The sequence below is a fragment of the Cervus canadensis genome, chromosome 3 (genome assembly GCF_019320065.1).
Source record: "Cervus canadensis isolate Bull #8, Minnesota chromosome 3, ASM1932006v1, whole genome shotgun sequence".
Lineage (NCBI taxonomy): Eukaryota > Metazoa > Chordata > Mammalia > Artiodactyla > Cervidae > Cervus > Cervus canadensis.
This window is the reverse complement of record NC_057388.1, coordinates 98,771,171-98,783,238: the sequence shown is the minus strand read 5'-3', so window position 1 is coordinate 98,783,238 and position 12,068 is coordinate 98,771,171. Positions and strand designations below refer to the sequence as shown.

General features: G+C 42.3%; 1 protein-coding gene across 2 annotated transcripts in view; it reads right to left on the bottom strand.

The window, feature by feature from the left end:
• Positions 1-11,557, bottom strand: part of TMEM178B (transmembrane protein 178B) — a 398,699-nt gene extending 387,142 nt beyond the window's left edge. For both annotated transcript variants that reach the window (XR_006268618.1, XM_043463892.1), the window contains exon 1: positions 11,101-11,557. Coding sequence is in view for 1 of the 2 variants with exons in the window: in XM_043463892.1 (XP_043319827.1) it covers positions 11,101-11,482 (382 nt within the window). In the remaining variant the exon portion in view is untranslated. The remainder of the gene's footprint in view (positions 1-11,100) is intronic.
• Positions 11,558-12,068: the final 511 nt, after the last annotated feature.

Here is a 12,068-nt window from a genome sequence, read left to right as displayed (position 1 = left end):
CCATGGTGATTCCCGGATGTGTTCCATGAACTCATAAGTGTATACAGCCTGGGGCAAAACTGTCAGTAGACAAGGGACGCGTGTCCTCAGCCTCACAAGGTGGTATCTAATGCTGGGTTAATTAGCACACAGCAGCACAGGAGCTCGGAGCTTCTTTAAGGTAAAGATGAGCCTATCCCATCCAGGTCTACAAAACACTCCAGAGCCTTGGGGAATAAGAGTTGTGTCTGCCTAAATAGAACTGCTATTACAAAGATGAAGAGACATGGAGGGCAAATCTGAATGAGAGATTGCTCTAGAGCAAATAAAGTGTCCAACAGAGTGAGCTTCAGAATATAGGACAGCAGGGCATTTTCAAATGCAGGAAATGATATAAATTTATGAAGATGACCTAATATAAAGTAAATTGCCTTTTCTTGGCAAAATACTTGGACGCCAAAAAAAAATCAATTGAAATAATTCAGATACTGCAGTCCCCCATAAAAGCAGCAAATCTGTCAAACTTCTCTGAATGCCAACAGCAACCTCCGCTCAGAATAAACATCACCTGTAGAAGATTCCTAGTGACTCCTAGAATAGGGCTTTAAAAATCATCTCTGTGTATACAGATTTACTTTTTTCATCCTTAAATTACCTGTGCGTTGCCTGACATATTTATACTTGCTGGTATTTTTAAATATTGCTGAACAGACTTTCTCTGATATGATTTCTTAAAATCTGGGAGCAATAGCTGCTTCTTGGGAGAAGGACTGGGTGTCTGGGGGACAAATGTGGGTGGAACGCAGACTCGACAAGTATTACCTTGTCGTTATTAATTAATCACTTTTAACTAAGGCTCAGATTTCATTTTATCAACCCACAGATAACCTAAGTACATCTTAGGACCAGCTGTCCCCTTTTTGGCAAAGCTTCCTCTAATTGCTCCAGAACTCAAGAATCACTCAGGACCTCAGTACATAAATCTCTCAAAGAACCAAACCTGGATCTCCAAAACATACAAACAGCCCATCCAGCTACGTCAAAAGAACAAACACCCAATCCAAAAATGGGAAGAAGATCTAAATAGGCATTTCTCCAAAGAAGACACATAGATGGCCAAAAAGCACATGAATAGATGCTCAACATCACTAATTATCAGAGAAATGCAAATCAAAACTACAATGAGGTTACCATCTCACACTGGTTAGAACAGCCATCATCAAAAAAAAAAAAAAAAAAGAAAATCTACAAACAAATGCTAGAGAGGGTGTGGAGAAAAGGAAGTCCTCCTACACTGTTGGTGGGAATGTAAATTGGTATGGAGAACAGTATGAAGGTCCCTTTAAAAACTTAAAATAGAGTTACCATATGATCCAGTAATCCCACTCCTGAGCACATATCTGTACAAAATCATAGTCTGAAATGATACATGTATCCCAATGTCCACTGCAGCACCTTTTACAATGGCTAAGACATGGAAGCAATCTAAATGTCCAACGACAGAGGAATGGATAAAGAAGCCATGGTACATATATACAATGGAATATTATTCAGTCATAAAAAATGAAATAATGCCATTTGCAGCAACATGGAAGGACCTAGAGATTATCATACAAAGAGAAGTCAAAGACCAATATCATATAATATTACTCATATGTAGAATCTAACTTTTTTTTAAGTTACAAATGAACTTTTTTACAAAACAGAAGCAGACTCATAGACAGCAAAAACAAACTTATGGTTACCAAAGAGAAAACATGGAGGAGGGGGATAAATCAGGAGCTCGAGATGAACACATGCACACCGTTACATAAAAGATAGAACAGCAATGTGTTGTATAGAACAGGGAACTCTATCCAATATTCTGTAATAACCTCTATGATAAAAGATGAGAGGAAAAGAATCTAAGAAAGAATAAATATATTTGTATACACATATATCAGTTCAGTTCAGTCGCTCAGTCGTGTCTGACTCTTTGCGACCCCATGGACTGTAGCACGCCAGGCCTCGCTGTCCATCACCAACTCCAAGAACTTACTCAAACTCATGTCCATTGAGTTAGTGATGCCATCCAACCATCTCATCCTCTGTCATCCCCTTCTCCTCCCACCTTCAATCTTTCCCAGCATCAGGGTCTTTTCCAATGAGTTAGCTCTACGCATCAGGTGGCCAAAGTATTGGAGCTTCAGCTGCAACATCACTCCTTCCAATGAATATTCAGGACTGATTCCCTTTAGGATGGACTGGTTGGATCTCCTTGCAGTCCAAGGGACTCTCAAGAGTCTTCTGCAACACCACAGTTCAAAAGCATCAATTCTTCGGCACTCAGCTTTTTTCATAGTCCAACTCTCACATCCATACATGACCAATGGAAAAACCATCGCCTTGACCAGACGGATACATATTTATATGTGGGGCTTCCCTGGTGGATCAGTGGAAAAGAATCTGCCTGCCAATGCAGGAGACACAGGTACCATCCCTGGGTTGGGAAGATCCCCTGGAGGAGGAAATGGCACCCCACTCCAGTATTCTTGACTGGAAAATCCCAGGGACAGAGGAGCCTGGCAGGCTACAGTCCATGGAGTTATAAAGAGTCGGACACAACTTAGTGACTAAACAACAATAATAAGTATAACTGAATCACTTTGCTGCACACTTGAAACCAACACAACACTGTAAATCAACTATACTCTAATAAAATTAAAATATTTTTTAAAAAAAGAACTAAACTTGGGGTTTTTATTTGTCAGCCTTCTGTATACTGCCTTTTTTCTCTTTGAGGACAGGAGCTATTAATACCTATCTCACTCAGGATCCTCCAGCCCCAAGTAATGTGCCTGAAATAGCTGGAACTCAAAAGGCATTTTTAGAATAAACACAGAGAAGTGTTCTTTACCATACAATGGTTTTTAAATGACCCAAGGAACATATTCATTATTTTTACTTGTTTTATATACTGGTATTCTTGAAAAGTTTTGTTTAGAAAAAAGATACAATCCTCAAAGGTGTTTCAATGGAAGGCCTATGAAGGCAGATATTTTGTCTGTTTCATTCACTTCTATGTCCAAAACATACCAGAGTTAGTGCCTGGCACATAGTAGCTGCTCAAAAATGTGTTGAATAAATGAACATCCTTGGTTACGAAGTATTCTACACACCAGGAATCCAGTTCCTTTCTCTATTAAGTTTCTTAATTCTTTTACTTAATTTCTTTGTTTTAATTGTGGTGAAACAGAGTTAGTGATGGACAGAGAAGCCCAGTGAGCTGCAGACCACGGGGTCCCAAAGAGTCAGACACGACTGAACTGATATGTAACAAAAATTGATCATATGAAGCATTTTTAAGAATACAGTTCTGCAAACTATGGACACCAAGGGGGAAGGGAAGATCGGGGTGAATTGGGAGATTGGGATTGACATATATACACTACTGATATTATCTATAAAACAGATAACTAATGAGAACCCGCTATATAGCACAGGAAACTGTATTCAATACTCTGTGGTGACCCAAATGGGAAGGAAATCCAAAACAGAGCATACACAGAGCTGATTCACTTTGCCGTACAGCAGAAATTGATACAACATTGTAAAGCAACTATGCTCCAGTACAAATTAATAATAAAAAGAATACAGTTCTGTACTTTTAGTACATGAAGTACATCCATATTGTCATGCAACCAACACAACCTTTCTCCATCAAGTTTTTAGATTTTTTAACCTCAATCTGCAACATGGCATTTTAAATCATTAGTAAGAGAGATGGTGAGTTTTTATTACACAGTCCTACACTGGAACAAAATTAGCTGCTTTGTTTTCCACCTCTTCCTTTTACAAACTACCACCCTGCCATGATCCTTTCTGAAACATCTCCATCTCTTTCAATTTGCTCTTTCTTTCCCCTGCCTCACCCTGCTTTCCTTTCCCTCTCTTTCACCTTCTCTCAACCATTTGCCCATTATTTACCCCCTGTCACCTACATTTAACTTTCTCGTCAAATGTGAAAGGGTTTGACGTTCATACAATCCAAACCTACTCTTTTATACATGAGGAAACAAAGTCCTTTAAAAGAATGTATGTGAAGATCATGGCATCCGGTCCTATCACTTCATGGCAAATAGATGGGGAAACCGTGGAAACAGTGACAGACTTTATTTTCTTGGGCTCCAAAATCACTGCAGATGGTGACTGAAGCCATGAAATTAAAGACACTTGCTCCTTAGAAGAAAAGCTATGACCAACCTAGACAGCATATTAAAAAGCAGAGACATTACTTTGCTGACAAAGGTCCATATAGTCAAAGCTATGGTTTTTCCAGTAGTCATGTATGCATATGAGAGTTGGACTATAAGGAAAGCTGAACACCAAAGAATTGATGCTTTTGAACTGTGGTGTTGGAGAAGACTTGAGAGTCCCTTGGACTACAAGAAGATCAAACCAGTCAATCCTAACCTAAAAAAATCAGTCCTGAATATTCATTGGAAGGACTGATGCTGAAGCTGAAGCTCCAATACTTTGGCCACCTGGTGTGAAGAACTGACTCATTAGAAAAGATCCTGATGCTGGGATAGACTGAGGGCGGGAGGAGAAGGAGACGACAGAGAATGAGATGGTTGGATGGCATCACCAACTCGACTGACATGAGTTTGAGCAAGCTTCAGGAGTTGGTGATGGACAGGGAAGCCTGGTATGCTTCAGTCCACAGGGTCTCAAAGAGTTGGATACAACTGAGCAACTGAACTGACTGGACTGACTGACTGATGCATTGTCTCAAAAACAGCAGATGTCCAATCAAGACGTTAGAACAAATGTGCTGTCCACTCATCCATCAACTCATGCACAGCCTTCTCTCTATGTGTATTTTTGGGGGTAAGAAGTTATAAAAGAATCTGCATCTGAATGAACACTTGTGACTCTACTATCCAATGTCTAGATGTATATGTGTGTGTGTGTGGTAGGTGTGTGTATGTGTGCGTGTGTGTGTGAAGAGTCTGATCCAGAGTATGTTTAGGATTCTGCCTGAAGGCCTAGGATTACCTACTAATAGCAAAGAGGGAGAAAATATTTTTAACTGACAATCCAAAGTGGAATATAGAATCGATCCTCTAATTGATCCTTACCAACCCTACAGTAAAAGAATAAATAAACTGACCTCTGCAACAGAAATAAGGCTCTTGACTTCATTGGCTCAATAAGATGAGCTCACCCCTGAGCTCCCTGACCAGATGATTCCTGATCCAGCTGAAACAGACGTGACCTCCTGCAAAAGAGCCTGGTCTACTCACATATGACAGTATAAGCTCCCTCAGGACAAGAACCACATGATGACTTTGTTCTCCCCCAACACACATGTAACATACACGCATGGAGATGCACGCCTTTTACAGATATCATGGGTTTTGTATGTATCTGCCTGTGAGCCGGTAAAGCCTCCAGATATTATGAAACCAAAACTAATAGAACTATTTATTCTTTTGGCTTATTGTTTCACCTTCCCCTTTGTGCGTATCAAGGGTGAAGACATTTCATAGCATTCACTACTGCATGTTATATTCTATGCTGATTAGCTCGTTAGATGTTATTTTTATTTCATCTGTATTTATTTATTGTGTCTCTCCACCGCCCACCCCACCAGGGAATGTAAGCTTCTCCACAATGCCCAGCCTCTAGACCCTCAATAAGTATTTGTGGAATGAATGTGTATGTCATTCATTTCTATAATCTCAGCATCTACCACAGCGAACAAAAAAAAAAAAGAAAAAGAAATACTCAAAAATTACAGGACAAAAGGTGGATGAAATTCTGTTGGCGGGTCTCAAGGCAAGGTGAAATGTTTTGCTTTGAAATGACCTTCCTCTCAGTGCTAACCTGAAGACTTCCAGCAGGTCTCACCTTTGTGGACTCTAAATTACTTCCTGTTTTTCTATATCTTTGAAAGAGCAAGTTTATTTTTATTGAAGAATAGTTGATTTACAAAGTTGTGTTAGTTTCAGGTAAACAGCAAAATAACCCTACTTTTTTTTTTAATTTGGGGAATCAATACACCAGCCTCTTCTCTACCCACTCCCGCCCCAACAGACTCTCTGGCGACAGTAGAGTGGGGTGGGTAAGTCTCCAAACCCAGAGCCAGAATTCAAAGCCTGACACCTTCATTTTCTTATCATGAGAATGTGACAAGTTAAGAGAGCTTTGTGTGTCAGTTTCCTCAACTGTAAAATAGAGATAAATAATAAAAATACCCACCTCAGCGCAGTATCATGAAGAATAAGTTACCTAATAAACATAAAACTCTTAGAAGAGTACCTGACCATCAAGTTTGATCACTATTAATCAAATAGTAATACTAATAATAAATAGTAATACTCTTACTTCGACTGAGTGGTGAAGAATTGATGGTTTTGAACTATGGTATTGCAGAAGACTCTTGAGAGCCCCTTGGACTGCAAGGAGATCCAACCAGTCCATCCTAAAGGAAATAAGTCCTGAATATTCATTGGAAGGACTGATGTTGAAGCTGAAACTCCAATACTTTGGCCACCTGATGCAAAGAGCTCTCATTTGAAAAGACCCTGATGCTGGAAAAGATTGAAGGCGAGAGGAGAAGGGGACAACAGAGGATGAGATGGTTGGATGGCATCACTGACTCAATGGACATGAGTTTGAGTAAACTCCGGGAGCTAGTGATGGACAAGGGAGGCCTGGTGTGCTGCAGTCCGTGGGGTCGCAAAGAGTCGGACACAACTGAGCAACTGAATTGAACTGAACTGAAATACTATTACTATCTGAAATGATGGCCATTAGCCACATATGGCTGTTGAGCATCTGTAATGTGACCAAGGGAGTGATTTTTAAATTTATTTCAGTATGACTATTTTAAGTTTAAACAGACACCTGTGGCTGGTGGCCACCCTTTGGGCAGCACTGCTACAGGGGATCTCAGTCCACAAGCTCCGTAACGCCGTCCCCGCCTGCTCTCCAGCTCCTGGTCTGCTCCTCTCCCTCGCCCTAGAAATCAACACTCACAAGGCCAAACAGCAGGTTCACACCTCCAAGGCTGTGCCTGTGCTGGCCTCTTTGCCTGAAATGCCCTTCCTCCCCATCCGCCCCCAAACGTCCTGAAGATCTTGTTCAAATTTCATTTCCTCAGGGCAACTCTTCCTAACTCCCTCCCACCTGACCTCATCCCACTGTGGACACAATGGAGCATCACCACCTCTGTGTTTCTCTGCATCTGTTTCTGTCACTCTGGTTCTCCCAGACTCAGCACTTACTCTATGTGATACTAACAGAACGATGGAAATTCTAAGGACCAGTCTTTGTTCCAGTGATATGGGCCCATTCGCTAATACCTGTGCAGCAAACACTTGCTGAGTCCATTATTAATCTGTGAATGTGTACAAGGTTTTATTAACACAAACTTTAGAACATTGACTACCACTCCATAATTATTTAGGTCAAGTTCTCCTATAAGGCCTATTTTCAAATAATAAAGAAGTTCTTAGCATGTCAGTTGAAGGTCTACTGATTTCAAGCCGTATCAACATAACATTTCAGTACTAACCAAAGAATCTGAATCTTCCCTGGAACAAACTCCTCCCTGTGTTTGCTCCTTCTAACAGTTTGGAAGTCTCTAGGATTTCAGAAACTGATCCTGTCATTCATCTGTCCCCAGTGCTCACAGTGACTTACCGGGAAGACACAGATGAGATTGAAAAGAAAGAAAATGAGAGGACCTGATTATAGACACAGATGGGAATTCAAGGATGAGTGATCTTTGCTACATCTTCTACTCAAATCCTACCCTCAAGAAGGAAAAAATTAAAATTTTGTCTAACGTGAAAAATAACGATTGTGGGTGATATGTGTCTATTCATTGACATGTGTTATCCAAAACTGTATTGTGTTGCTCTTACTCCTTAGCAAAGCTTTTGCTCAAGAAATCTCCCTTGTTAAATTATGAAGCCTCTGTTGCAATATTAAGCTGCCCTGAGAGTCACACTGGTCCTTTTTTTCTATCACAATTTTCTGACTAATCCTTTATTTGGATTCCCACACAGTGTTCCAGCAATTAGAATAAGCTTTTGATGGATACATTTCTGAGAACCTAATTTGTATGAGTTACTTCCCAAGTACCAAGCATCGGGCGGATGTATTTTACAAATGATTATCTTTCCTGCCCTCCAGGAACTTATGGTTCAATAAGACAAACAAATAAATACACAGTGATCAGAAACGTCTTCTTGTGGGCACAGTCATATCAGCAGGGCAAGAAACGGATTTCAGAAAGCATATGAATCCAAAGGACTTTGTCTTCAAATCAGATATAGATTTGATTTTTTTCCTTATTAATTATGTGGTATTATTGTAAAATGCACAAACAGCATTTTCTAATGTAATGAACATTGACTTAATAAACGATTGAGTTCTTTAGGACTCTAGGATAAATCTTTAATTTTCACATAATATTGACAGATTTTACATATTTTTTTTTCTGATTTCCCTTTCCCCCCTGCCCAACACATATCTCCAGAATTTTAATCTAAGATGTTTCCCAAAAAACCAAAGGTCTAAGATAGGTTTTGAGACTGCTAATAAACACTGTGAGGTAAATATTTTTCTCTAAGATGTCTTAAACTTAAACAAAAGATATCAATTTATTTTTTTATTTTTTAACTTCCTTCTAAAATCTGCACATCTAGGAAGAACATTCTGCATGCTACTAGAATTGCTTGTGAATTCTCCTAACATAAGATGCACTTATTTCCACAGTGTGTCCATCACTGCTGAGAAAAAGCAGATCTGGCTTTCAAAGATTATGTTTTGAGATTAAAAATGAAGATAGTTACCTTAAGTCTTTCAAGATTTGTAAGTCTGGCATGCTATCTATCTCAATAATACCTAACAAGAATGTCAAATGGACAGAAATGGCCATGGTAAGCAGGTGCTTGCAGCTGACAGTGATTGCTGAATTTTGGGTGATGGGAAACAGTGTTTCCATTAGTTCAAGTGAAACACAATGCCCTGCCAACTCAAGGTATCAGTGTATTCAATCCCCCTGCTGTGCCCTGTCCATTTTCTGTTGCTTCAATTCAAAATCAGCCCATACAAAGTCAAAATGTTGTACATTCTTCCCCTATCCCTTTCCCTGTCGCTGTGCTTCCAGCTTCACCGGAAGAACATGTCACTATGGTAACCAATCCCTCTGGTGCACAGACCAAGTCAACCTTTCTAGTCCGATTGCCAAGCAGAGCAACATGGAATCAAAGCTCTCAATGGAACTACCAGAAGTCATGAATTCCAGTCCCCTTTTTCTCAGTGGGGTTAACCAATATCAGGCAGAAGGATACCAGTCTTGTTCCACAAGATGTTCAAGAAAGGAAATTCAAGAATGTCTTTCAGCAAGTCCTACAAGTGTTTATCAGTCGTTAGTAACATGAATCCTTCCTCACATTTCAGCTAACTTCCTATCATTCCAATTTTAATGAAAGCAGAAAATGACACATAAAGTAACATTTTCCTGAATCTTAGAATTTGAAAACTATTACAAAGTCAACCATTGTCAAAATCTATTTTGCTTCCTCTTCTTTCCCAAACCCAAGATTCTCTCTTCTGCAAATCTCTAATATCCTGTACAGTTTGACAAAGTTGTAGAGCTCCAAGCGGGTCACCCTACTTTACTAAGAGTCTAACCATGAAGCAGATGTGATGCTTGTAATAGTAACACATTCTTAACAAAATCATCTAAAATCCCTAGTAATTCTACAGAAGATGCAGAACAAATACTAAGATGGATTCTCTTTCTGAACCTACCCACCTAAATCTGAGTGGCCACCCAAACTATACCCACTGTTTGTCTTTCTTAAACAACTGACTTTTTTTTTTTCAAATTAACAATTTTTTTTCTGATCCACTTCAACATTTTAACAAATCAAAGAACATCAGTTGTCATACACAAGATTTTAAAATAGCAGCAACCCTGCAGTGTAATTATTGACATTAGGAAAAACTACCTCATATGGTAGCCACAAAGACCTTTCAGACAACAGCGTTGTTTTCACCTTGGTATTACCATTTAACAGATGAAGAAAATGAAGGGGGTGGGAGGAACTCATCAAATTGCACCACAACTTCCAGGGTGCAGCTATCATTAATGCATATTCCAGCATGCATATTCCCTTCTTCAAAGCAATATTAATATACACACAAACAATATTTCAGTGGGCTAATGGAACAGGATGCTCCCCAAAGTATAAATCATGCAAGATCTACAAACTGCATCAGATGAGCAGACTTTAAAAAATTTTTGTGATCATATTAAAAAATCAAGTAAATTTTTATCATTAGCAAATGCAGTTTGTTTTCTGCTTTCGTATACTCTGGATATTCTTTCTACAAATCTTCGAAACCAGCATTTTTCCTCTTAAGTACCCACTCTGGTGTTACTGGGGGGAAAAAACTACTTTCCTGTGCTTATTAGATGCTGCTAATATTCAATGTGCAGGAGACATTTTTGTCAACCACTCAAAAAGAGAAATCAAGAACTGTGGTGTGCTGCTACAGGTCAACAGGCTTTGGGCTGAAACAGGGCCGGGGCTCTGATTTATTAATGTTTCTATGACTAGTGCCTGCATTATGCCGGGCAGGGTACAGCACTTCAACATTTCTGGCATGAATAAGGCCTTCCCTATGAGATGTTTCCCCAGTTGCCCTTGATGAATCAGTTCAACACGTAAAACAAAGATTAAAACTAGGAGTCTGTCTACCCTGACATAACACTCTTAAAGGGTTTCATTCCTCTGTTAACCGCACAAAATTACAGATTCCCTTCCTCTTCAGAGACTACTGAAGCATCTTCCTGGGTAAAACCCCTGGACCATGAGATTCTATCGGAATCCCGTCAGAAAAACCCAAGACCAGAGGCTGAGTAGGGAGAGGTAAGCGTCATTACGAGCTGTTGGGAGGCAAGATGTGGCCACTTCAAGGCTCAGCCGAGCCTGGATAACCTGACCTCCTGGTACCAAGAGATCTGAGAGGCTGCGGCCAGGCGAAGGCAGGCGAGGGCAGCCGGGCCTAGAGGCGCGCGGCTCTCCGCAGCGCCACGCCTCGCCTCCATGCGCTTACCTTTCCGAATCAGGGCCGCGATCTCGGGGTCGAAGCCTTGTCGGTGGCACTTCCTCCAGAGGCCCATGTTGGTGGAGTTGTACTGCCGGCTGCACTCGTCGGCTGGGCTCATGGCGAACAGCTGCCGGCGATTCCGGGCCCGGAGGAGCTTGCCCTCCCAGCGGTCCAGGCGCGAGCGGCTGGCCCGGAGTGGCAAGTTGTTGTTGTTGTTGTAAATGAAGCCGGGGTCGATCCGGCGAGTGTTGAAGGCCTTGCATCTGTCCCTGTGCTTCCTGGCGTCCGTCTCGTACCAGTGGTCTGAGCAGATGGCCACGGCCAGCATGCCGAGGGCGCAGAGCGCTAGCGAGAGGCCGGTGTACAGCAGTAACCTTCCGGCAGCCATGCCTCCGCTTCGCGGCTACACCTTGGGCATGATCCGCCGCAGCCTCGCCTTCCCTCCGCGCGCCCGGAACAAAGCTGCGGGCGGCCGAGCCGAGGAGGGGACGGCAAGGGGACTCCGCAGCGGCGCCCCTCGGCCCCTGCCTGCTGCTGCGCAGCCCCGGGACTGCAGGGGATGGGGGCGGGAAGCGTAAAAAGTTCTGATCGGGAGAGGCTCCGGCGATCCCCTGGGCGTCCTCCCGAGCAGGCGCAGCCTCGGGCGGCGGCGCGCCCGGCCAGGCCGCCTCCCGCCCCCTCCCTGCCCGGCAAGAAGCGGCTGCTCGGACCCTGCCGCGTCCGCAGCACTCAGCCGGGTTTCGGGCGACGCTGTCCTCGGGCCGGAAACTAAACACCAAGTGCCCTCCGCTGCAGTGGGACTCCTGAGCTTTCTTTGTGCAGGGTGGCGGGACCCACTTGCTTGGCTTTCTTGGGGGAGGGGGTCTATCAAGAGGAGATGCTAGGCGACGGGATAAATTGAATCACCCCGGATGCGGCCGGCCAGCGCAGGAAACCTCCAGATGCCAGGGTAGGCTGCCCTGAGTCCCGCCTGG